The sequence below is a fragment of the Strongylocentrotus purpuratus genome, unplaced genomic scaffold (genome assembly GCF_000002235.5).
Source record: "Strongylocentrotus purpuratus isolate Spur 01 unplaced genomic scaffold, Spur_5.0 spur5_scaffold_7, whole genome shotgun sequence".
Taxonomy (NCBI): Eukaryota; Metazoa; Echinodermata; class Echinoidea; order Camarodonta; family Strongylocentrotidae; genus Strongylocentrotus; species Strongylocentrotus purpuratus.
In genome coordinates, this window is record NW_022145613.1 from 32,104,438 (window position 1) to 32,130,198 (window position 25,761).

Consider the following 25,761-nt stretch of genomic DNA (forward strand, 5'->3'; position numbering starts at 1 on the left):
TTTATGGATAAGCATATGCATGTCTTCTTTATTGACCAATATGGTATTCAAATCAAATTCAAAGTTGTTTCCCGAAGGTCAGATGCAATCAGAAACGGATGATTACGATTGACATATTTTCCTCTTTTTGATGGTTCATGGAATAACATAAGACTTGTACATACTCCTTATGCATTTCTCTACTGCCAAGCCTAATTTTCAGTTTCTGATAAGTTTTCTGAATGGCATCTTACATGACCTGTGATGTATTTTCCCCTTTTTTAGTAACATTACTAAATCAGGAGATATTTACAACTTGTAATTGAAGATATGTGATCCAAGGCATAAACAACTGGAGAAATTTAAATAAAAATCCAACACATTAATTAATGGTGATTTATTTCACGTTTCAAACCAGTCAAGCACACGCTTGTAGATTATGAACCAGGATTAAAAGTCGTATGTGTGGGACTTGGTAATTAAAGATTAATCTCTCACCACATCCACTTGGTTTTGAACCTGGGACCTTCTGGTTAAAAGACCACTGCTCTACCACTGAGCCATCAAGCCTCCTTGATCACATGGTTTAGAGGCATACAGTACATGGAATCTTCAAACTTCATTTAAACTGAAATTTTCCCTAATTTTTCTAATATTCAATTTACACTGCGATAAAAGCATCACCTTGTATATCATTAACTATAAAACCAGAAACTTTTGTGACATGAAACTTTAAAAATATGTTTAAGGACAGGTTTTTTTCGCAGCAAGAAACTTTTGTGCAATACGAAAATATAAATTTGGTGATGTTCCCAATCAAGCTTTTTGTGGCATGAATATTCATGAACCTCAAACTCTTCCAAAATTCTCAAAAGATTCATGCATACGAATGTTTCTGATTTTATGATATATAGTGTATAAGTAATCTAAGTGTGGCTATTCAGTAATTTGTCCTACTGCTGAAGCTTACCATGTTTCACATGCATCAATAAACTGCCTACGCTTCTGACCTATTCATGCATGTTACTTTCCACTAATTACTACTACCCGTTTGTTAATCTATCATGCACTCCATTAGAAGTATGAAGGGAAGCCAATGAGTTATAGAAACTTCGTTAAACATGCATATACCCTCACAGTGAGGTATTTAATCAATCAAAAATATAAATCTGCCCTCCAAATATAAAGCAAATGTGATATAAAGCAAAAGTATATGCAGATCGGGCATTCTAAGTGTAGTCATTGTATCTTTATACACTTTTGTATATACAAATGAAGACCTATTGGAAAGAAATACTGTGCATGGAACATTTTCATTGTTTGGAAAGTAATTAGGAGTTTAAATTAAAATAACCACAATGACAAGAAAAATTGAAGAAAAAAAACTTCAACAACCAGATTTCCCTGCAGCACTTTCAAGACTTTCTTAATAAATGTGTTCCATTTACACATTCATAAAATATGGATTGTTTTATGAACTAGAACATGGAATTAAAAGGTGCGTGTTGTAAGTAAATTTAGTTTTATCTGACACTTGTACAGCTACGGTAGATGAAATGGAGAAGGGCACTTTATAGTGAGAAATATTGAAACATGTTTGTTTGAATTTGAAATGATGTAAAACTTACTAAATGCTCATACATACATGCACATTCTGTTATCAAGGTACATGTATGTGTATGACCAAACTCTAAAAGATGAATAAACAATGAATTTTTATACATGTCAATACAGCACACACAATTACCATGCGATAATACATATAACAGATATTTTAAATTTTTTGAAAGACATGTTCATATAATTGCATATTTGCATAGTCTAAAGATCTTTTCATATAATGGGCTAAGTAGTACATAATTTAAATGCCTACAGCTCACATCTTTTCTGTGGTTGAAATTTAATTCCATATTAAAATGATTATGATTGATGATACAGTATCATTCTGCATGAATGCAATAGTCAATAAAAATGTTGGCATCCAAAAAACTCAAAGGAAATCTCAATTCCTGCAAAATGAGCCATGAGATTGGCAATCTGTACCTCTTGGTTGGAATTAATTTAATTATAATAATAATAATAATATTGGATATTTATATAGCGCATAGATAAACATCTATATTTATATAGACATAGATATACATCAGTTAACCAATGATTTGTCCCAACTTAGATTGGTTATGACAATTAACAAACTTTGACTAACATAAAAGATAACATCGTTTTCAGAATACCACCCTAATGCGAAACTGGTGTGAAAATGTTAAACATTTTATTAAAAGGAGCCTTACACTCTTAACTAAATTCATCGCAATTCAATGAATCATTTTCCTCTGCACGTGTCAAATTATTAAAAAGCAATTGGATCAACCTATTATTATGTGTACGGTATTTGAAAATAGAAATCTGAGCAGGGGAAGGGGGAGGAGATTCGTCTACACCAACAGTGACCTAAACACTAATACTATACAATCTCGGTGATACATTTATGTACATGTCATACCTTGATATAATACTATACAACAATAAAACTTCAAACATTGCACTGACAAAACAAGCATAAACAGCAAGAAAACAACAACAGTGAATACTTTATATAAATCGGTGCTTTTTATATAAAAAGGACGTCAAACATGACACTTATTTCAAACTGGACTTTGGTATCTTGATCAATATTTCAAGGCATTTTTAAGTGGTCAGCCACTTTGGACGGATTATAACAAGAAATTTGACACAAGATAACCAAGCTCTCTCCTATCATAGAGATTTGAAATCTTAACACATATTAACTGTGGATAAGCTCCTGATAATGTAAGTGCAAATATATGAACAGTACCAAAGTGCATCGTGAAGCTGATCTTTACCAGTTTTTCCCAGCTAAAGAATGAGTCAAAATAGACTGGAAATGGAAAAAATTGCACCATATATATTTTCATCTGTGAAGCACCTGACAATAGGCACTGTCTCTTTTACTTTGGTCTTTTGTTTCAAAGGAAGCAGAATAGATTTTTCTTTTTTCTTAGAAGAAAAACAAATGCTGTGATTAGAGTGAAAAAATATAGCAGATAACATTAACCTATTGCGTACAAGAACCGAGTGGTCTCTGTATTAAGCTTATGGGATTAAGGGAATGCAGAAGTCTATGGGTAAAGGATTTACATTTAGGAACATGTTAACAAACTCATAAGGACTGCAAGGATTGTGCACTCCCGAATGCATCGATCAGTCCATGGTGCTCTTTGGGTGGTGTTGGTCTTGTCCCGGCCATGGTGGTATGAGGTCTTCTAAGGCCAGGACCAGAGAGATGGTCCGTCTCGCCGGCCATTCGGTGGGCCTTCTTGGCTTCCTTGCGTGTGCTGGGTGCGCTGACAGGGCGCGTCACCAGGAGGCGAGGTTGGGCGTCGGCTGCAGGGTCGGAGCACGCCAGGCTCACGTTGGAGCGGTTCCGGACATGGACCAACATCTGGAGACAAGAGTATGATGAATCATGATATAATGATAATAATGTTTGGTTGCTATGACTGGAATCAACAGAGATAAATACATAGAGCAGATGACTATCACAGCCTTACTTAAAGCCCCACTGCACTACCTGTAGCTACCTGCTCCCTCTATATAGAAACAATGCCTAAGCGGTGCCTGTTGGTCCCCCATGATCCTCTTTTTCTTATGTTAATTGAGAGCTGAGTCCATGAGTACAGATGGGCTTTAAAGTCTACCCTGATGTATGGCATATTTGCTTGTGAGAGATGAAGATCAACTTGATCAACCTTTTAGCCTTCCAGTCTCAAAAGACAATATTCTCCTTAAAGGTTGCTAAATATGAAAGTGGCTGCCTCTCCAATATCATTCAGTGAACATTCAATGGATTGTCCGATCATTCTTTGTCATTGCTCGTGCATTATGAATTTAGTAAAAACAGCTGCATAAAATCATAAACAGAAACAAATTAATGCGGACAAGATTAAAAACAGGGCATTTCCATAAACATTTAATTTAATCAATACATTAAGTTTGATCTCAATGTAATAGGTTATTTGTTTAAAGAATATAATCATGTTTTGTGGATGGTGATGCATACTGGTCCAAAGACTGAAGCTCAATAATAATAACTGAAATATTTCTGTTTCAGAGACATACAGGTGTACATGGAATCTGGTCGAATTCACTAACAGTGGTACCAGATACGCCTGACCAAATATTTCAGACAAGTACTAACAACGTACCATGACTGAATAAATTTCTGACCTACCTTCATCATTTCTTTAGTGTTCATGACCTTTTCCACTCTGCTATACTCTGTCTTAGCTTTCTCATTGAACAGCTCATTGCATTTCTGCATGTAGCGTTTCCTGTAGGTTCAAAAGAGAAAAGAAATCCAATATCAACAAAATGTTTCAAGGGATAAAATGGATGACCATTTACTAATGATTATTTCCTTCAGCACCATCCTCGCTGGTGGAGGCATTCTATATTTTTGTGCCCCCCCCCCCCCCTCCCTTATAAATTCAAAGTTGGTATGATCCATGCAAACAAATGGAAATTTTGCAGTCTGAAAGGTTATGGGGAGCAAATATTATGGAGAGCAAATATTAGGTGGTAAGTTCAATCACATTTCATGTTACATTATTCCCAAAGTATCATTTTGAAACTGAAATACATCTTGCAGAATGAAAGTGTTTTTAGAAATCAGAACCCCATAAAATCTGTGTTTGTACTGTATCAGGATACAATAATGCCGTTGTGCTTTCCTATAATAGAGTAAAGAAATAAACAGTGAGAGATGAGATGTGGTATTTCCAAATTATATTTCCAAAGTTTTGTATAGGCCCTGTGCATTATGCCAGTGTTGAATTTCACTGGTATTCAAGTTTGTGATAGAAATGGTTTGTGAGAGAAACTGTTTTGTGAGCAAAGAGATGTTTATTTAAAACCAACCACAATTCCCCAGTAAAATATATATCCTGAATGAAAAGAATAAAAGATCATGTGAAATTGCATTCAAAGACATTTTTATCTTTCATATTCTTAGATAAACCAAACTTTGTGATTGAAAATAATAAAATAATAATACAGATAATGTCCCATTTTCACATCACACACACTATTATTACTCTATACCAGTGCATACCAAAAAAGTTTGTTTCCCCACTTTCCTATCACCAGGGTGTACATTAAATCCTGAAGCATTAAAGAGTGGCTAATGTCATATCTGTCCATTTAAACCCCTAAAACAATGATACCAGTTTTCTTACCTTGGAACCCTTTCCTCATCCAAACTTTGCTTATGTCTTTATAAGAAAAATATTGTAACAAATATCATGCTCTGTGAAGAAATACAGCTTTTTAAATGTACATTGTGTTTATACATGTAGAATATCATTATAGTTGTCAAATCCCATTTTGCCCCATGTGTCATATATTCTTGCCTTCCCCTTGTAGGTAAATGTATGCTGGTTTCGCTTGACAAAAAGTATATTAGAAAAGGCCATTTAACAATTCCGGCAGTAAAATCATATTTTGCTCATTTTAGCCACTATGACTCGAGGAGGGGCGATGGCTCAGTGGTAGAGCAGTGGTCTTGTAACTGGGAGGTCCCGGGTTCGAAACCAAATCAATGCCCTTTGGTAAGGCATATTTCCTCTTTACGAAGTCCCTTGGAGATGTAAAGCCGTCGGTCCCCTGGTTATTTACTTACAAGCATATACATGCTTTATTAGCAGTCCGGTAAAATCGTGAGTAAAACCTGACATCTTCACCTTTTTTTTCTTTAGTTTTTATATGTTACAACATGCATTACAGATAGTTTTCATATTCAAATCAAAAACTGATATAATCTGGTTGACCTCAAACTATAAATGAAGATATTTTTCAACCTTGGTACCAGGGCCCCTGTTTCATAAAACTTGCTATCAATAACAAGTTACAAGCTTCTTAAATCGTGTAATTTTGTTTTGTAATTGGAGTTTGGCCAAATTGCTTTCACTTGGTCACAACATGGCATATCTTGTTTGTCTTGTGCTTGCCGAACAAAGCAGTATTTAGCCATATTGTGCCCAACTCGAACCAAGATGGCCAAACTCTCCTTTTCAATGGCTTTACCCAGTACATATATTTGTCTCCCTCTTTTAAAGAAAGTTAAATGTGACATCTATTTCCAGAAAATCAAATAAATCACCTTATAGCCCCTCTAAAGTGTTGGGAGCCCCAAATTCGCCAAAGATTTGATGGCAAAATTCCACTTAAATTGTATCACAATGTGAAATAGGATGCCATTTAAGAGACACACTTCTGCAAAGATTTCAACCCAAAAAATGAGTTTGAAGACAAATATTGATAAAAGAATACATAATTTGGGTTTTCCGTTGTACGCAGAAAACCTTTTTGGTATCAATATTCAACTTCACACACATTTGTCTTGAAAATCCTTGAAGAAATGTGTCTTAATTGACATCCACTTTCACATTATGGTACAATTTAAGCGCAATTTTTCCATCAAATTGTTGGGGCTCCCAACACTTTAGAGGGGCTTTAAAGGGCAAGTGGCCATTACAGCCAGGTTGACTTACCTGAGCTCTACATTCTCACTCATGAGAAGGTGAATCTTCTCCTTGTATTTCCCGTCTACTTCATCCACTTTCCCGCTGAAATTCTCCTGGAAATCAATCAGCATCATCTTCTGCAAGGACAAATAACGAACAGAGATACATCACCTTCATACTTTTGGCTAATTAAAGCCCCACTGTACTACTTGTAGTTACTTGCTCCCTCTATATAGAAAACAATGCCTAATCGGTGACCATTGGTCCCCCATGATCCTCTTTTGCTTATGTTAATTGAGAGCCGAGTTGATGAGAAAGCCACCTGTCAGTGACCTTACTGGGTGGTCTAATCCCTTCTGGCCAAACTAGAACAGATGGGCTCTAACAGAAGTGGTTTGAACACTGGGGATGCAAAAGAACAGGGGTTTGAGCTGTAGCGAGAAATCATTTGCAAGACATCTATCTGGAATCGCCTCTCTCAATCCAGGTGGAAGGCAGGATTTCCTTGAAGGCTCTGACCACTGTTATCGGTAGCCAACTAGCGCTTGGGAATTATTGTATTACCTTGACAACATTGGTATGAGGACTATGCAAGAAATCAATATTGTATTCAATTCATTCTTGCAGTCAAGCCTGTCTTTGCAAGCGCCTGTAAAGAAACCCCACCTGGCTATAAAGACCACAGTAATAGGTTCCTTCAAAAATTGCTTCCCAATGAAGCATGTACAACAGCAACCTCTACATATAGATTACCTTCCTAGCTGTGACAATATTGTTCATGAGATTTTAAAGAAAAGAAACACTTATAATGTTCATATCAAAAGAGGGCAGTATACAGCCTCTCTGGTAATAAATTACCCTCTTACACTACACATAAGCTGTGTGAACTATCTTTTGTTTTATGACACTTAAAAATGCTACTAAAACGATATTGAAACATGGTGGCAGCGGTGGGATTTGATCCCATGCTATCAAAAGAGGGCAGCATACAGACTCTCTGGTAATAAATTACTCTCTTACATTATTAAACACATGAGCTGTGTGAATTATCTTTTGTTTTGTGACACTTAAAAATGCTACTAAAGCGATATTGAAACATGGTGGCAGCAGTGGGATTTGAACCCATGCCATTGAAATGACTGGTGGCTACAACCACTTTTCTCGTCTCCAAACGGAGGTCTTTATACAAAGGTTTCACTGCATTTATAACAACAAAAAGAAGGAAATACTTACAGCTTCTGTTAAGCGACCTTTGAAGGAGGCAGCTTGTTCTCTGCTGTCTTCCAGAGCTTGAAGGGAGTTGTTTAGTTCCGCTCGCAGTGTCTTGATCTGGTCCAGAGCTTTCCTAAGGTTTTCCACATCCATTGCAGCACCAGCAAAACGTTTCATCAGTTTCTACAAAGCAAAGAATACAAATTCTGGTACTTCTTTCTCCAGCACACAAGACAGGAAAATCTTATCTGCACACATTTCATGTAGTAAATGTATCTAGAAGATTCTGATAATGACTTAAACATCAATGTATACAATGTAATTTAAGTTCGTTTTGTTTTCACTGAATTGAAGTTGATATTACAAAATCCTAGAGGGTTTCTCCTCCACATCCAAACCATAGAGACCATGCATGTCAGAATGAGCACTAGTCCAACAAAAGTGCATAAAAAAGTGGCTGAACAAAACTTAAACTGAGGGTATGCTCTCTATAGGGTTCTGTACAGTATGATGAGAAGGTTAGCTAGAGAAGGTGAGCTGTAGAAGGTGGTGTAATGTCACCTGCTAGGTCAAAGTGAATTAAAGTTATATCCCTTAACCTCTTCTCAGCTCCCAGCTCCTAATTGTCAAACTTGAACTTCCTAGACTATTTTATCTAATTAAATATGCTTTGTTTCACTGATAAATAAGACATGAGATATCTTTAATCAATACATACTTAAAGATAGAGGAAACTGTTACTGCTTTTCTCTTTAAAAAAAAAAGGGGGGGGGCTTCTTAGTCCACAAACATTACTCATCAATGGATTTCTGGCAGGATTTGTCACCCACAGCATAGAAATAAAATGTCTTCTTATTAACCATGATGGAAAAAGTCCCATCTTTGATGAAGGCATCGTCTTACCTCTATCTCTTCCTTGTGTTCTTGTGACAGCATGTGCATCTGTTTCTGGAACTCACGGTTCAACGCATTCCTTTCTATCATCTTCTCCTCAAGCATCTCCACCCCTAAAAACAGGAAAAGATACACATTGTCAAGGATTACTTCTTGAAGTAAAATGTAAAGAATAAATTAATGATAACTGCATCTTCAGATCATTATACAAATATTATTTACTGAAAACATTCATGTACATGTACTCCTGAGAGAGGGCTTCAGGAACAAGCACAAATCTTGCTTATCTACAATTGCAGGAGGCAAGATGGTAATTGCTAAAAGCAATGGTCTTGTGACAGGGGCATTTCGGGTCAAAAGCAAAACTGATGTGCCAGTGTCTTTCAGTAAGATATCAATCATCAATTACGAGAACCCTAGATAGGGTTTTAAACCACAGGCCAATTTAGTTGTTTGTCTTCAAACACATGTAGAGGCATACCATGGGCCAAAAGACTGAGGGGGCACAGTAACACTTAGTGCATGAAATTAAAATTAACATGGCCATTAATTCAGGTAGGGGTAGGTTTATATAGTCTCTTATATTTACCTTCTCTTTCCCATCCCCACTTTTTCCTCTCATTTTCTCTCTTTGTCATTTTTTTCTTTCTGTCTGCGCCATTTGATCAGGGGGTATATGATAGGGATATCTTACTTTGTTCTGAGAGTTCTCTCTCCATCTCCTCATGGAACTTGTGCTTCATATCACTCTCCTTCTTGGTCCACTTCTCCACCATGTCCTGCGTCAAGGTTCTCTTGTAGGCCTCAAAGGCACCCTGAAGGAACTCCAATTCTCCTTTCATCCTCGCTATTTATACAGAAATATGAATAAAAATAAGTGGTATCTTTTAGCAATTTTCACAGGATCTGCATTTGTGGTAGGTGCCTGTCTACTGGATAGAATAAGTAATTTTCTTGTTCGAAGTTTACCCTATTGTATATGCTCATCGCTCCACAAATGGCTCCACACATATGCTTACCGGTAAGCTACACGTATACCTGTAGCACGTCAGTTATCTTGAGAAATTGAAGCAGCTATGGTAGATAAAGGAGGCAGTTCCAACTTCCAATAGGAACTTTTTATTCCCTTTTTGAAAAGGAGACATATCTTGAACTAACAAGAAAATTAATTGCCTCACATATCATAATTTAAAGACCCTTCTACTTTTTACCAATTTAATAATCTTCTTTATACTACAGGAATTCGAGTGAAACCTAGCCTTAAGTGCCTCACAGATCATAATATAAAACACTTTGACTTTTACTAATGTAATTATCTTCTTTATACAACAGGAATTCAAGTGAAACCTGTGTAGGTCACATGCATGTGACACCACTCAAATTAAGGGTATAACATGAGTGACATTTCTTTCTCTTGGCAAAGTATGGTCCTAAAAGTGACTTGGTGCATATTCCCGATTATGATATTACTCAAATTAACCCTTTGCCTACTGGAAGCGGGTAGTTCTTGAATTAAAGCTATGGGTAATATGAAGATACAGTAGACAATGGATTAAGGGTATCACATGAGGGCCATTGTTTCTCTTTGGAAAGTATGGCCCTAAAAGCTGGCTTGGAGCATGTTCCCACTCACCAAGAGCTTTCTCACTGCCAGACTTGATATGGTTAATTTCCTTGGCTTGGACCTCTTTCAGCATGGCCACCTGCTCTTCCTGGTCCTGTTTGTATTTCTGGAACTTCTCTGTGTGTTTCCTGTCAAGTTCCTTTAGCTTCTCCCTCAGTAAGTTTCCAGCCTGACGAAATGATAAAAAAAATAATTAAAAAATAATTTTTCAAATCAATATGGTGATGATGGCTCTCAAGTTTTGAAAACCCTTGTGTTCTGATAAATTGTACATGATCATTTTGAGTGAATAACCTGTACTTGTCTGTTACCTGAAGAATCATATGTGCTTAAACCGACAGGAATGGTAGCATTGGCAAATTGTCTCGTCTGTCTTGAAGCTTGTTGTATTATTATTGTAAAGCGCATTATTTTCTCTCAAGATGGAATGGGCTATAGAAGCCTACATGTAGGTTATTATAATTATTATTAACGGTTCATATAATTTTCTCAAAGGAACTTTATTAAAATTCCATAAATGAGGAGGCTAGAGAATAGTGATGTGACATTGCTTGATGGGTATTTTTTTTTGCAAGATATATCTGACAGATAATTTTCTTCCATTTCCAAAATTAGCAAGACCCTACAAAGTGATGATATTCCATTATGAATCGTAATCACATGACGTTTGATGAGGTAAGCTAATAAAAGAGACTGTAGAGACATACAATCATATAATGTGACCTTGAATACAAGATTTGAAGCAAGAACTCTATTAAAATCTTTACCTTGATTGTAAATGAATTCAAATGAACATTGACACATGCATTCATATGGGTACACATATGATTTGACTTTTACTACCGGTATCCAGATGAGATTGAGAGAGAAGTTCTTAAGTAATGCTTTGTTTCATTCTGACCTTTTCCTTGCTAGTCTTGTGATTCAGCCTTTCTTCTTCCAGATACAGGGTAAGATCCGAGACTTGTTGTTGTAGTTGGGTTATGAGTGCATCTCTGCAACAAATAGAAAATTGTCCATGTAAACGAAAGAAAACAGAAGCAGAAACCACAAAAGGTATACATAGTAAGAAAACATGATTGAGTTTATGCTTCATGCATTAATGTCTTACAACAGTACTGATTTCAACAGGCACTTGAGTTACCTGTAAGCACAAAATTGAAACAGATATGGGCAATTCCAATGGGACAGGAAATGTTACTTATAATTTTAAAAAGACAGGAAGCAAAAATAATATAAGGTAAAGAGTATTACTTCTAAATATAAAATGCACAATTTGACTGCTTAATGAACAAGTTCCGCAAAGTGAAATGGCAATAAAAAGATGCACACGGTGACAAATCAGTTTTGATTTCACACTCAAGCTTATAAATGGATGAACCAAAATCTAAGGTATAAATAGGTCAAATATTACAAACTTTCAATCTATAATGAACACAATTGTAAAATGTATGAATTCATTGAAATGAGCGACTGATTCAAACAACGTGATACATTCATGATCAAAGTGTTGATGAAAAAATATAGCAAATATAACAAAATTACTTTGATGTAAATGCATTATTTACTTCACAAAGAAAAACATACAGTGTATAATCTCCTCTTTAGAAGAAAATGTATCTGGCTATACTAAATTCACAATGCAGTGGATCTCATAATATGATGGTTAGATGTGGGGGATACAAGCATGAACATTTAAGCCAGGGACAAATCAAAGCTTACATACATGTATATGATCTAAAACAAAACTATGCCACTGACATGTAGGTCATGTGCTTAATTCGAAAAGATGATTTACATGAGGTGAGAAGTAAAAATGCATAATACAAATATCAAAAAGCAAAGAAAACTTATCCAGGGACTATACACTAATGTCCTTTGGCAAGACATTGATCTACATTTGCCACACTCCACCCAGGTGAAGTAAATGGGTACCGGTAGGAAGGAATTCCTTGAATACTGTGAGCACCGAAATCTGTAGCCTAGCAGAGTCGGGGTAATATTGGAGCGCTTTGAGCACCTTGCAGGGTGGATATGTGCGCTATATAAATATCCAATATTATTATTATTATTATTACATATACCCTTTTACTTGGATAAGAAAAATAGAAAATACATTACCTTGGAATATTGGGGAAATTATCTTGAAACATTTTTGAGAATTGGAAACGTTACTTAGTTAGTAATGTGCAAAGCTGTATATGTACAGGACCATTATCTCCATAGCTGCAACTAGATGAAGTCTTGACAAGCTTCTGTGTTTAATTGACAACAAATTGCTCTAGTTAGTGTTCTTTGTTACAAAGATATGCATATTTTATTCATTATCGAGTCCTAACGACAGTTAATGGTGATGATTTCTATTTTTTTTTTTTCGGATGACAAGTCAAACCCAGCCAATAATACTTGATGATGCAAAATGTTTTAAAAAAGCATGTAGAGGGTAGCAGATCAAACAAAAACACAAATATATCATGCAAAACATGCAAACTACTGAATATTCATGAAGCTCATGCAATTATATACATGTACATGTAGATGCAAAAGACCAACTTCATTGACATTTATACCGGTACAATGAGATTCAAATATCACAAGAGCCCCACTTCACCCTATCCGAGTATGATGCTCATTCATACGACCAATTGCCAATGTAAGCAACATGTATTTGCACATAGAACAAGTCGAGTGAAGATATATATGCCACAATCAGACAATGTGATGCATATTCATGACAGCTCATGCCCACATGTATAACATATCATACTTACTGAGCTGACATTGCAATAGTAGCCTGGCTGGATGACCTTCCCATAAAGGTCATCCCGGCAGGGATGGTCTCAAGCTTTCTGTCAAAGGTAGGGGATGTGTGTGGGGAGTGGGTATGGGGAGGGAACAGGCTACTACTACCCAAATGGGGATTCGAGCTGTATCCTGAGGGATTTTTGTCTGACCAATGTTTACTGTTTCCATCGCTTATTAAAGAACCTCTTGAATTAGCCATTAATTGAGGCATTAAGCTACATTGTGTAGATATTGGTCAAATCGAAGAGTATGGGAAAGTTATTGATTTTTGTTTTATTAAAGTGTTTGGGTTATGGAAATATGAGGAAGGGTTAGGTTAGGAAAGGAGAGAAGGTATGAAAAATAACAAAGGTGTCTTTAAAGTCGTAGGCATACATATCACTTACTGAATAAAGATATTTGTAAGGATATATATGACAACTAGGGAATGAAGAGACATATGAAGACGTGGACTTTGAAGTGACATCATATCTGCATCATTACACCTTGGGTGTGTTTCACAAAGATCCAAAGTTGGACTTAACAATTATGGAAAGCCTTTAGCATCTATGAAAGTATTTTGTAAAAATTGTTTTAAAAGGCATAAAATGTTGATTCCAATCATTTATATTTTCTATTATCAAGGAGATTTCATGTTCTTGATGAGGAATTTATAAAAAGTCTAAAATAATTTTCACTTTTGAACATATTTTATTTCAAGGGCACTAATGGCTCTCCATAATGTTTAAGTCCAACTTATAGTTAAGTTCGACTTAGGATCTTTGTGAAACACCACCCTGGTCAGGCAGCCGGGTCGCCTAATAAGACCATTATAGTTGAACACATGCAGATGTGTTATGACTCATCCAGAGTGTGAAGTAAATAGAAGGGCTTACAAACATATTCAATTGATGATGTAATTTTTCCTGGGGACCTGTAGCAAGGTAATCCATTAACCCGTTGTTAATGGATGAACTACAATACCTGGTTGGAATCCAGTCTGCACATATCTTGTGTTGCTATGTCCGGCAACCCTTGAGCAAGCTTTCTAGTTGTCTAAAACAACCTTTCTTTAAAAAGTATACATCAAATTTGAATATGGTAGTAAACCGGTCTATTGGCTTTACTCATGTTGCTCTGAGCAGGACTAAAAATCTGTGGTCATGCAGCTAGCTCTATTCAGGTCCTCATCTTTCTTTTCTTTTTTCGACAAGACAACAACCCTGAACAATGAGACAATTAAGGCAGGTGATGGTCTCTTTATATAGGCTTATGTCTAGCTCGAAAAATATGTTTGAGGCTTCTGGAGATCAACATGGTCTTACGGGCTGTCGATGCTGTTGGCCATCGGTCGTAAGGGCTGATGGTCTACAGGGATGGCCTGTACACTGTAAGCTACAAAGGTTCAGCATCACTTTCCTCTGTTAACTACCCATCAGTAAATTGGCAACATTAGACCACGAAACCTACTTGGGACAACAATATCAACATACATGTACATTATTTCATAATTTCAAGCTCAGCATACCAGTTACATTATCCTGTAAAGTCTACACCAAAGAATCATGATACCATTCCCTCGCACCAATCCAGCAAAATATATGATACAGGAACAACGAAGCACATGAAAGCAGATCAAGCCACATCAAGGAAAATAAAGGCTTCACATATTTTCAAGAAAATAAAAGGAAAATTCCACAATTAAAGAGAATACAAAGCAACACCAGAAAAAAAATCAAAAAGAAGAAAAATTGATATTTTTCTTTTTATACGTATTGTTACAATTTCAAGTTAGCTACATTGTTTTATAAATGTCAAACAGTATAAATTATTTCTTAAAGAATGTGAGCTTTGCTTAACCTATTTGGTACCATTTGTAAAAATGAAAATAAATTCCATATCAAGTTCGCAAAAAGCAGAGGGATAGAAGGGCATGCCACCGATCATAACATGCCTTATTAAGAACCATGACATACCCACCAATCACAAACCGAGAGTTTAATTGATTTCAAAGTTAATTAGGGGAGGAAGTTAAAATTATTAGGTTATAAACATGGATGTTGAAGAAGTGGATGATGCATGCAGGTGCATAAAACGAGAAGGGAAATAAGAAAGAAAATACCTAATAAGAATACCTTGGACAAACCTGTTAAGGGTAGGGGTGGTCAATATTTTGCTGATAACATGGTATCGTATCATTCTCTTTTCAATGCCATTTCATTTACTGAAAGAAAGCGATAAAATCATGCCTTTCTAATGGAACTGAATTCAGTGAAATTTCAAAAGTGAGAAATAATGAAATAAAAGGGCAAAAAATACTGTAGTCAGTTAACTGTTTTGAGAAAACTGAGATCTCTTGCAGAAGCTCTTGTGCATCTTTGTTTGCACACACCCCAATGAATTTTCAAAGATTCTTAAATGCTTTACATGATTATTTTTGCCAACTTAGACTTGTATAAGCCAAGTATTGAAATAATTTATAGGCCATTCTGATCAATTCAATTAACATATTTATCAATTTTTTTCCCATTTTAAAGAAAAAAGTTTAAAATCAAAAATACAAATTAATGGTTAATGTTTTTGTAAACTTGCATACTAGTGCTTTATTTAAACACTATCAGGTTTCAGGCCCATGTCCAAGATGGATTTACAAGGGGTGCGTTAAGGAGAAAGCAAGGGAGGGTTGGTAGTGCTGGATAGGGTGTACATTAGAGGAAGGGAGGGGAGGGGTACAGGAGGGGAGGGGTACAGGAGGGGAGGGGTACAGGAGGTGACACAAGAGGAAAGATACAGACAAACCTAAAGTGCAGGGGGCCCTGTTTCATAAAACCTCTTGCTAACAACAACTTCCAGAGACCCTACGACAAATTTTGGATGTGCCATAGAACTCTTTCTGTTTTGTTGAATATATGTAATTGTCGATCACTGTATTTTGTTTGTTATGGCACTTAGAAACCTTTATAAGCAACTTTAAAAAAAAAAATGATTATAATGATGACATTATACAGTAGGCTTGCGGGTGCATCAATGATGACATTGTTCAGCAAACTTTGACAAGTTAGCACCTAGCCAATCAAATGCTGAATTCTTTCATAATTTATATCAATTTTTGTAACTTGTTCGTAATCACAGGTTTTGTGAAACAGGGCCCAGGACAGCAAACCAGTTCTAATCTAAAAGGAAAGGCGGGCCATGCCACACAGGTAACTACCTTGATCTTAACTTGGGATCAGTTCCAAGCGATGCGATGACAAAGCCACTCCTTCTACGCTAAACACTCAACAGGGGGTCTTCAAATCTATATTTGTATCTAACATCCCTTAAAATCCACCTACTTTTATGATCTACATGTATATCTGAGTTTTGGGCATTTCAGAGTTATCAAAAAATGAGATGTTACGGAAAATCAAAAATCAAAAATTACATGTACCTAATTACCAAGCTATATCCTGCATCAAAACATCTATGAGTGAGATGTTTCAGCAATGCAAATAATTTTTTTCTTACAAAATGCTTTTTAAACATTATTCCAACTAAACTAACCAAAAAATCACACTCCCAGTATCAAAATAAGTATAGATCTCCCTTAAAATATATCAATCACCTTTAACCATGCTAACACTATCCAAACACCATCCCAACACCTGGTATTTACAGAATTGTCATGTAATATAAAACTGAGATGACAGAGAAAAATTTGCGTAGAAATCTATCATCGAATCATATTTGATATGTAACAATCTTCAATGGTTCTAACTACATTATTTATCTACATGAACAAAAATTTCTTCAAAAAAATTTAACTATTTTAATCATTTTAAATCTGAATGCACATAAATTATGTGGATTTTTAAAGGACAAAGTGGGGCAGAGAAAATTATTTGATAAATTTAAACATCCCAATTCTATTTATAGACACATTTCTGAACCCGTTCCCAATCGTAATCCTGATGTTTGATACAATTCAGATTAGTCAATATTAAGCCTGTTATAAAAACACATCACATATGCCTGACCAAATCATATTCTTCAACAATGCTTTCTAAAAGTGTCCTAATAAAACGTTTTCATTGTTTAAATATCTATTGTAGGAATGCTTGGAAATACACTGCAAAAGAAAAATTGATTGGATGTATATGTTGCAAACTTCTTAAAAATGACCTTGCACTGAATAAAATAATGGGTTTAAACTTTGGGTCTCTTTTTCTAGGCCTTTTAATACAAATACAGCTACAATCATATAAAGAAAAACAAACAGTGCTCGTTTCATTCATAATTCTTCCAGGTTGCCTGATATATTTTTGACAAAATACCGGTAAGTAAAATACTGATGGCTTCGGAGCTGGAAAATACTTCATAAATAGAGTAAAGATAATCTTGCCCAACTTTCCTTTCATTTTTCATCTGAGATTGTAAAAATAATCAGGTAGTATAACTAATAAAAATTATGCATATATCCTAAAACTAGAGAAACTATCTACATCTACATGTTATTCTCAACCCCTTTTCCCATCCCCCGTCCGTAGGTTTGTGATTGGGGGTTATGTCTTTGGTTTGCTGCAAACAATCAACGCAGAAAACAAACACAAGGAAAGAACAATAAAGCAAAACATAAAAAGAGGTGTGAAAATAAATTCATGCATAGAAAATGACGAGGGTTACATCAGCATGCAAATTAATACTTTTTCCACAAAGATTTGTAAAAGAACAGGATTATGAATATGACTACATTTTGTTAAGCTTGATAATATAAGATACATGTGCGCTACTACAACTGTAGAGGTGGATAGAAATTAAGGTGTTGAAAAGTTATCTGCCAATTGTTACTGTTGTTCTCCTATTTCGATTTGCATTCATTCTGCAATGATAGTTGGCTTTAGAAAAAGAAATATGACAAACTACTACTTGCTAAATGATTTGTAATTACTTTAATCATAATAAACGCCTTTCTATAATTATGTGATAAACTTCACTATAAGATCTTTATGAGTCTCATTAAAAGTTAACAAACAAAAATTAAAAAACATGCAGTACCAAATTCTTAGCAAAGGGACTCAGAAATCAAAATTCACATTACATTCCAATATAACGCCCTCTGTTCATTTGTCAATCAATGCAATGCAGCTCAACAAAAATAAAATGCTCATTGAAAAAGCAAGGAAAAAAACACTATGAGCCAACACAATGCTAAGGCCTGATGAATCTTATTGAAACCTGGTTTGAGGACAAAACAAACAGAGATTACAGGAAGATAAAGATATTTTCTGAATCCTGATTAACTTTTCAGCTATCGAAAATTGCTTCACTGGTGTTCAAATTTGAGTAAAATCATTGCCGAAGTCCAAAATGTCTGGACATTTATTTGGCTGAAAGTATGTTGTACCTGGCAACTGTAACTTACAGTTCCATGAAACTCTAATGACTCTTTGTCCTCAAACCAAGTCAGATTCAAATTATTTGTATAAGGCTTAGGACAAGAAAATGCAACAAACTGCTGTATACTCACTTTGCAGGGTCACTAACAGGCTGTGTTCTAAAAAGAGAAATTGGGATAAAAATATGAAGAAAAAAATAAAAACAAGTATTACAACATGTACATTGTAAAGCATTTCTTCCCACTGAAGAGAGAAAGATTACAGACAGTCCTTTTCAGGACTCCGCAATCCCCCCCCCCCCCCTCTCTCTCTCTGACATGGTGCAACCGTTAAGTCTACTGTACATTTCTTCATATCTAAAAAAAGTATTGCAATATACAAATCTGCACCACGTAACACAACCATTATCATAATTAGTAATGTTGAGTCTTCAAGAAATGTGTCACGATTGAATGTTCCTATAAAATGATTGAAGCTTGCCTTCTCTTTCATTTACTGGATTATGTAGGGTTATTCGACCTACATTGTAACCAAACCTCCAACATCTGTTGTAACTGTCTATTTCTTCTCCTTGTTATAAAGACAAACAGAGAGTATTTCAATACTTTTATAGGAAGCCAGCATATTTCTATAGGACTTAACTCCAAACATGAACTTCCATATAGTATAATGATATATGGACCCTATTCTTTCGTGAGCATGCTCATCTCATAACCTGCTACTAATTGTGTTCTCTATGACTATGACAATAACAGCAATTTTTTTTTATTCAAACCCTTTATCCTTGTCAGCTTTACTACTCTTGAAACAGACAAGAGTCAACTGTAACTTACGATTCTGCATATCTCCTGATGATAGGAGGTGGTGTATCTCCTCCCCCAGTGCTGATGGTGACGGCTACTTTACTTCTTGACTTTGTCATCGTCATCCCAGGACCAAGGTCATAGTGCTTCCCATTCTGGAAAAATGATAGATTACAGTGGTGTTAATTATTTATATTTTAAAGCCCCACTGCACAACTTGTAGCTACTTGCGCCCTCTATATGGCCAACAAAGCCTAAATGGTACCTGTTGATCCCCTATGGTCCCCTTTTACTTATGTTAATTGAGAGCTGATTCAATGAGATAACTACCTGTCAGTGACCACGCAGGGAGGTCTAATCCCTCCTAGCCAAACTAGTGCAGATAGGCTTTAAGCTACATTTTCCACATTGATCCAAGCTTTGATTTACATGTATAGCCAAAACACATAATTACAAGAAAAGAAGGGGGAAATGTGAGTAAACTAGTACTATGACCAGTTTTCAAAGATACTCCACTGCCCCCACAGGTTCTTTCTCACCAGCCTCTCAATCTCATCAGTCCCTCCAGTTATATTCCTCTCTACCCTATAATTACCCTCCCGCTCTTTTTCCCTTTTACCCCCTCACATCCCCTCCCCCAAGTTACCCACCATCCCTTTCCCACTATCTCTCCCATTTTTTTTCTCTCTCTTTCTCTTTCTCTCTCTCTCTCCCTCTTCCACTGCTATCTCTTTCTCTCTTTCATTTGAGAAAGAACAGGAATACAGCTAGAGATGGAAAACAAAGTGATTGGGTGAGTTAGAGAAAACGAAATAAAGAAAGAGAGTAAAAGAGAGAAAGGGGGAGAACAGAGAGTGAAAGCTCCATGTCATATGACCTTTGACCCATCTTACATCATCTTGTCTCCCAGCACTTCCATACTTCTTCAATGGCAAGTGATTCTCTAGTGTTTTGCGTGCTGTGGGTTCCGGGGACTCCACCTCGTTGACTCTCCCACATCTCGGCCTGCCTCCTGGGGGCGCACTCTTGGGTGATTCTCCATCTTCCCATTCCTGAAATTCAGCAGTGGGTGTGGATCTAAGATAAACAAAAGGGTGGAAAAGTGTATAAAATTCAAAGGAACTCTGTACCGGTAATCAAAATTGTTAAATGATTGTATATTTTATGGGTAAAAAGAAAAGTGAAATCTAATTCATTTGAAACTTAAAGTCTCAGTTTGTACTTGCACGTCCACCGTTTTATTGTAAATAATAGACATCATTCACTGTTTTGAATTACTTCATGCACTGTCACTATGCCAGCACGTTGCACGGACATCCCAGTTTAGCTGTATGATAGCTGCTATCGGGATTATCTCTACAAGATCTTCTACAAGATTATCAATAAGACAAGAGTTAACACACTGCCAACTTTCACAAGTTATTATCTTGAAAGATCGATTTTTTAACAAAAGTGAATATGGCAAAATCTAAATACTTTGCACAATATAGTTCACAGCTTGAATTACATATCGGCAGTTGATGCTGAGAATATCTCATTACTTATAATATGTATCATCTTGTATAAGTTGTATTGGACTCATTCAATAGGAATTTGTCAATAATGATTATTTGGTTTGTGGATCAATGGTCATTATAAATGTGGTAGCCATCTTGCAAAAATAATAAGATTGTTTCTTCAGGAGGAAGAAAAAATAAACCTTCATCTTTATTACGAGAGTAACGTGAGAATAAATAAATGAATTGGAAATTAACTCATCATCATATTCAGAAGAAAAAATATATCTACATGTAAACCAAGCATCTAATAAAGAGTTCATCATTTAAGAATAGACTACTCCCTAATACTCAAAGGGCACCTAGTGGGTCCAGTGGGTCGATATTACATGTTGATCGCTTTTCAGCTGACTTGTATTCTAATACACCAGCTTATAGAGTGCCCTCAACAACATAATAAACACATGCTCTTCAGAATTCAATAGTGTCTCGTTAAACAAAAGTGTGGACAAACAAAAAGGGCCTTCAGTTCAGTACCCCTTTCTTTTGTTGGCGACTTATTGTAGCCCTGAACAAGGAAGACTTGCAGCTTTGCCCAACACTTGAAAAGGAAGATCTCAACTTATTGTATTTGTGTATGCATGCAAATGGGGTAATGTACACAATACACTGGTAATATATAATGTATAGCTCATCTGAGACATTCTATTTAAATATAATGATCAGACATTTGCTCCAGCAACCATTGCTCCAGGCTGTATTTGTTGAAGGTCTAGGGTTAGGACGGTTGAAATTGCATTGGGCTTTAAGTTATAGGAAATAGGGGTTTATAGGGATAGGAATGGTATTTGGTCTAGGGTTGGAGTTAGAGACTCAGATGTTGAAGGAAATTGACCACAGATAAATCGTTGAATGCCATACAATCACACACAAACATTCTTCTCCCTCTTTTTCTTTAAACAAATAATTTGGAGAAAAGAAAAAAAAATTGTAAAGGCATCATTCATCAAATTTGACATCTACACCTGTACATTTGATTTTTTTTTTTTTTTAATTTTAGTTCTCTGTAACTATAGGCAAATTTGTTTTCAAAAATTTTGAAGGTACATGTACACTGTACATTGGATATATATTCATCTTTTTACAAATTGTATAACAAATGCTAGTCAAATTATTGTTGCCTATGCTTTATGTAAAATGATGTTTAACAAATAAAGTGTATGGTAAGTATTTAAAAATGTACATAAACATGGTTGTTTTTTTTTTAAACTAAGTTTTAAGATGCCACATGGTACAATGTACCATGTAATTGCTTTTCGTAATTTTTACTTTGGCGCATTTTAAGCTACAGTGTAATTGCTTTTTAATTCAATTAAATTGATCAATAGCTTATCATGTAAAGATTACAAACAAAAAATAATGATGAAATTCATAGTGGACAATAGCTGATTTCCAAAGATATTCCATCCAAATAATGGCAGACATTTACCGGTACTAACAAACAGAGCACATCAGCTGGCTGTGTAATAAAACTGCCAATAAAAATACAGAGAGAACTGAAACAAAGTTAAGATTTTGTTTATCTTAATGATCAAAGAACACCATGTACCTTTGAGCAAAGGCAAAATAGAAGCCCTTTTAAAAATGCAAATCCAAATTAATATTTCAGAGGGTCACTATGCCCAAGGTTTTACATAAACTCTGTTGGATTTGAGTCATCTATGAAATGTCAATACTTATGGGATCAAAATGAAAATCTACTAGAATACAGACTTCAATTCATCAAATTATCAGAATAAAGTAAATTTTTTTAAATTCTCACTTGTACAATCCTGCACATTATAATTGCATGTACATGTACGGTATGTTACAACCTTAACCCTAGCATAAACTTTTTCTTTAAACAAATTGCTCTTTCTAAGTTTCATATAGATTTCCATATTTTGATATGGCGCTTTGTGATCTCTCAAGACATTTGCCACTCTTGACCCAGGTGAAGTAAACGGTTACACATGAGCAAGAAAAGTCTTGGAGTACTCAAGTGCCCTATCATGGTAGCCCACGGTAGCCATGATATTCAGTACTTTGTATCCTTGGGAAAAAGCAAAATTACAAATTAAATCATCATTCTCTTATCTTGATTATTATCATTACCTTGGTCTTGACTTTTCCTTTGCAGCAGCCTTCCCCGCTTTCTTTTTATTAATGATCGTCAAGCCGCTCATCTTGTACTTGTTGGCCTCCATCTGATCTCGGTTACGCCATTCACCACCGAGAGAGATCGCCGAACGAGAGGCATTGGGCACCGGCGTATTGAAGTTGCTCATGATGAGAGTCTATTCTATTCTTTTAAACATTGTACGTGTATTAAACTTAAAGGCAAGATATGTTTTAGAATGTTGTTCATGTTTGTCCTCATAAAAAATGACTGCATAGATGACTTTCAATTGGCACGATGTATGTTCACTCACAATATTGCATCATTTAGTCATAGTTTTCAATGGTATTAGCTGCGACACTTTAGATGTGTCTACAAGACCATCTAGTGGTTATTTATTCCACTATTTCATATTTGAAACTTCAAGTCTACCAAGGGTGTTTCATCTCCAGTCAGTTGTTAAATTCTTTCATGTTGTACAGCTTTCTCCTTGGAATTTTAGACATTTCTAGCACAGTCTTTCTAATGTTATAGAGTTGCAATTGAAGGTTGCTTAGAGGTCGGTATGGTTTGTCATCTTCACATTTTGACACCTGTGTTGCTGTATTTTCTTTCCATCGGTGTAGCAGAGTACTTGATCAGTGTGGAGTTCTTGAATGAAAAACAAATAAGATGAAGTTTAGGAAGAAATGTTCAACATTAAAACTAATATCCAGTCAATGCCAAATCTTGGAATAAAACCATCAAAGAGAGTAAGCTGGAGGAGAAGCGGATCAAAATATATTACAGGAAAAACTTGATAATAAATTGAACACATTTTCCAACAATATGTAAAGGGAACTTTGAGCAATTGGACAAAAAGCAAATGGAGAATTTTCTACATATATGTATGTATGACAGCGCACATAACAGCATTGCCAGAGGAAGTTTCTCCATATTGATTTAATGATCCTCAACTATCAAAAAATGTTTTTTTAATCTCATGAAACTTCACAAATTTCTGCTTTGTCAAACTTTTCTGAAACCTTAAATATGTACATGTACATGTAGGTTTCTCTGCTTCGAACACACATAATGTAACTTTGCATGATGGTTAAATTCCGAATTAGGACAAAAATGCAAGTTGGGCTCACTTAGGCCTAAACAAAAAAGATGTATTGCCCCTGTAAGTGCCAAAACGTGGGTCAGTCGGTCAGAAATCTTTCTTATTAATGGATGCTCTAATATTCTTTTTCTCTGAAAAAAGTTTTTTTTTAAAAATAATTAAAAGGCGGACCGTGGATTTCAAGATTTTTGGGTCAGTCGCAAAGGGCGATACAACATCTTTTTTTTTTAGGCCTTATAGACCTACATGTACATGTACATGTATCAAAGGGTAACCAAAGTTTGTATGATATTTTGCCTTGCAAATTATGAAATTACCATATTTTTGATGGATCGCTTATTTTTTGATGAACTTTGGTCACCCAACCATACTGAACAACAAGGCATGATGGGGTCCAAATTTCCTGAACCTAAATATCTACACTGTAGTAGTGGAGAGAGCTCGAGTGTACATGTAGCTCAAAGAACGGCCAGGGATCATCACCGACCAAACTGCTGAACAATGTATATTTTTGTAATAAAAAATATAAACATGACAGAAACAAATCAGTGACTGACTGAGAGTTTCAGGATAACTTCTGAGCATGTATTGTACACTCAATTTTTGCGAATTCAACTTAAACTAAAGAAGGGGAAGAAGGCATTAAGTGTACGCCAGTAGTATGATAGCACTATATAGCACAAGACGGCGCAGCTAAATATACAGTGTGAGTAAAAAAAAAGGTTTACACCTAGAAAATTGCTAATTATTTTAAAAATCATTTTTGAACAGTAAATTATTATACATGTACATCTTGTGAAAAAGTGTTTTATCCAAAATTATTTGGTATCATTTGTGTGTGGTATGTGTTCACGCTCGGATGAACATGAGACATTGTAGAGAGTGCAAAAGTTGATGTGCGCCAGTAATGCTTATGTGATGTTTGAATAAACAATTGGGTAGGCCTATTATCAATTCGGTCTTTGCAGATTCAAATAACATCCCTAACAAAATTAGAATGCCACACATATCAAATATCAAAGAAAAGTTGTGCGTGTGTGTGTGTGACTTTGCTTCTGCAAAAACATATGCAATGCATCTCATTTGATACGTTCAATCCATTCTCTCACCTTAATACTTTTGAGCAAGTCAATTTTTGCACTCTCGCAAACAATTACAATGCCTCATGTTCATCCAAACTCCAAAGATAAGCGTAAACACATACCACACAAAAATGATACCAAACCATTTGGGATATAACACTCTTTCAAAACATGTATGATAAACTTTTGTTCATAGCTGACTTTTAAAACAAATGACATATTTCTGAATGTAAACTTTCTTTCGACTCACACGTCATCGTCACACGGTATAGCACTACTCGCCGGCAGAACGAGGCTCTCGCTCGCCTTTAGGCTGCCGGCCGCGCCCCACTGCTTTCATGGTACACTATGGACATCCACTGCGAACTCTGCACTACAATAAACCTCAATCAAAGCACGTATCCGCTGTCAAGATTATGTTTTTTAATTTCAGAGCGTCGAATGAATTCGAACTTTGAATCACTCTATTCATGTGACATAAAATTAATGGTATTTTGTTCGCTGCAATGATAAAGAGAAGCAGTGAAAGAGAACTTACTTCCATAGAAACGACAGCCGTCTTTCCGTTGCCATGTACACGAACGTGTTTTAATGAGCCGCCATGATGAATCGTTTATCATATTGAGCGCGCGGCGTTTCAAAACGAGGGTGCGCGGAGCGAGAAAGCGAATGTGGGTGGTTTGTAGGTGGTGGTGCAGGTGGTGGTG

The 25,761-nt window shown here is 35.8% G+C and overlaps 1 protein-coding gene across 2 annotated transcripts; it reads right to left on the reverse strand.

Annotated features, from left to right (window-relative positions):
- Window positions 1-25,701, reverse strand: LOC584818. Of its 2 annotated transcripts, XM_030974100.1 has the most exons (14): window positions 25,593-25,701; window positions 22,864-23,518; window positions 20,107-20,290; window positions 19,244-19,368; window positions 18,542-18,568; window positions 13,023-13,271; window positions 11,153-11,246; window positions 10,261-10,420; window positions 9,322-9,474; window positions 8,637-8,740; window positions 7,755-7,916; window positions 6,549-6,658; window positions 4,232-4,331; window positions 1-3,442 (listed from the first exon to the last, which is right to left on the reverse strand). In XM_030974100.1, the coding sequence occupies exons 2-14, from the start codon at window positions 23,034-23,036 to the stop codon at window positions 3,161-3,163; spliced, it is 1,923 nt and encodes a 640-aa protein (XP_030829960.1). In that variant the 5' UTR covers window positions 23,037-23,518; window positions 25,593-25,701; the 3' UTR covers window positions 1-3,160. The 2 variants fall into 2 exon arrangements, with proteins under 2 accessions (XP_030829960.1, XP_030829961.1); XM_030974101.1 differs by lacking the exon at window positions 13,023-13,271 and having other exon boundaries at window positions 2,824-3,442.
- Window positions 25,702-25,761: the final 60 nt, after the last annotated feature.

Coding starts and splice junctions, on each gene's coding strand:
- LOC584818 (XM_030974100.1), bottom strand. CDS start 23,036: ATGAGCAACTTCAATACGCCGGTGCCCAATGCCTCTCGTTCGGCGATC. Junction 18,569..19,243: donor ATCAGGAGATATGCAGAATC/GTAAGTTACAGT, acceptor TTCTCTTTTTAG/AACACAGCCTGTTAGTGACC. Junction 3,443..4,231: donor ACACTAAAGAAATGATGAAG/GTAGGTCAGAAA, acceptor TCTTGTCTCCAG/ATGTTGGTCCATGTCCGGAA.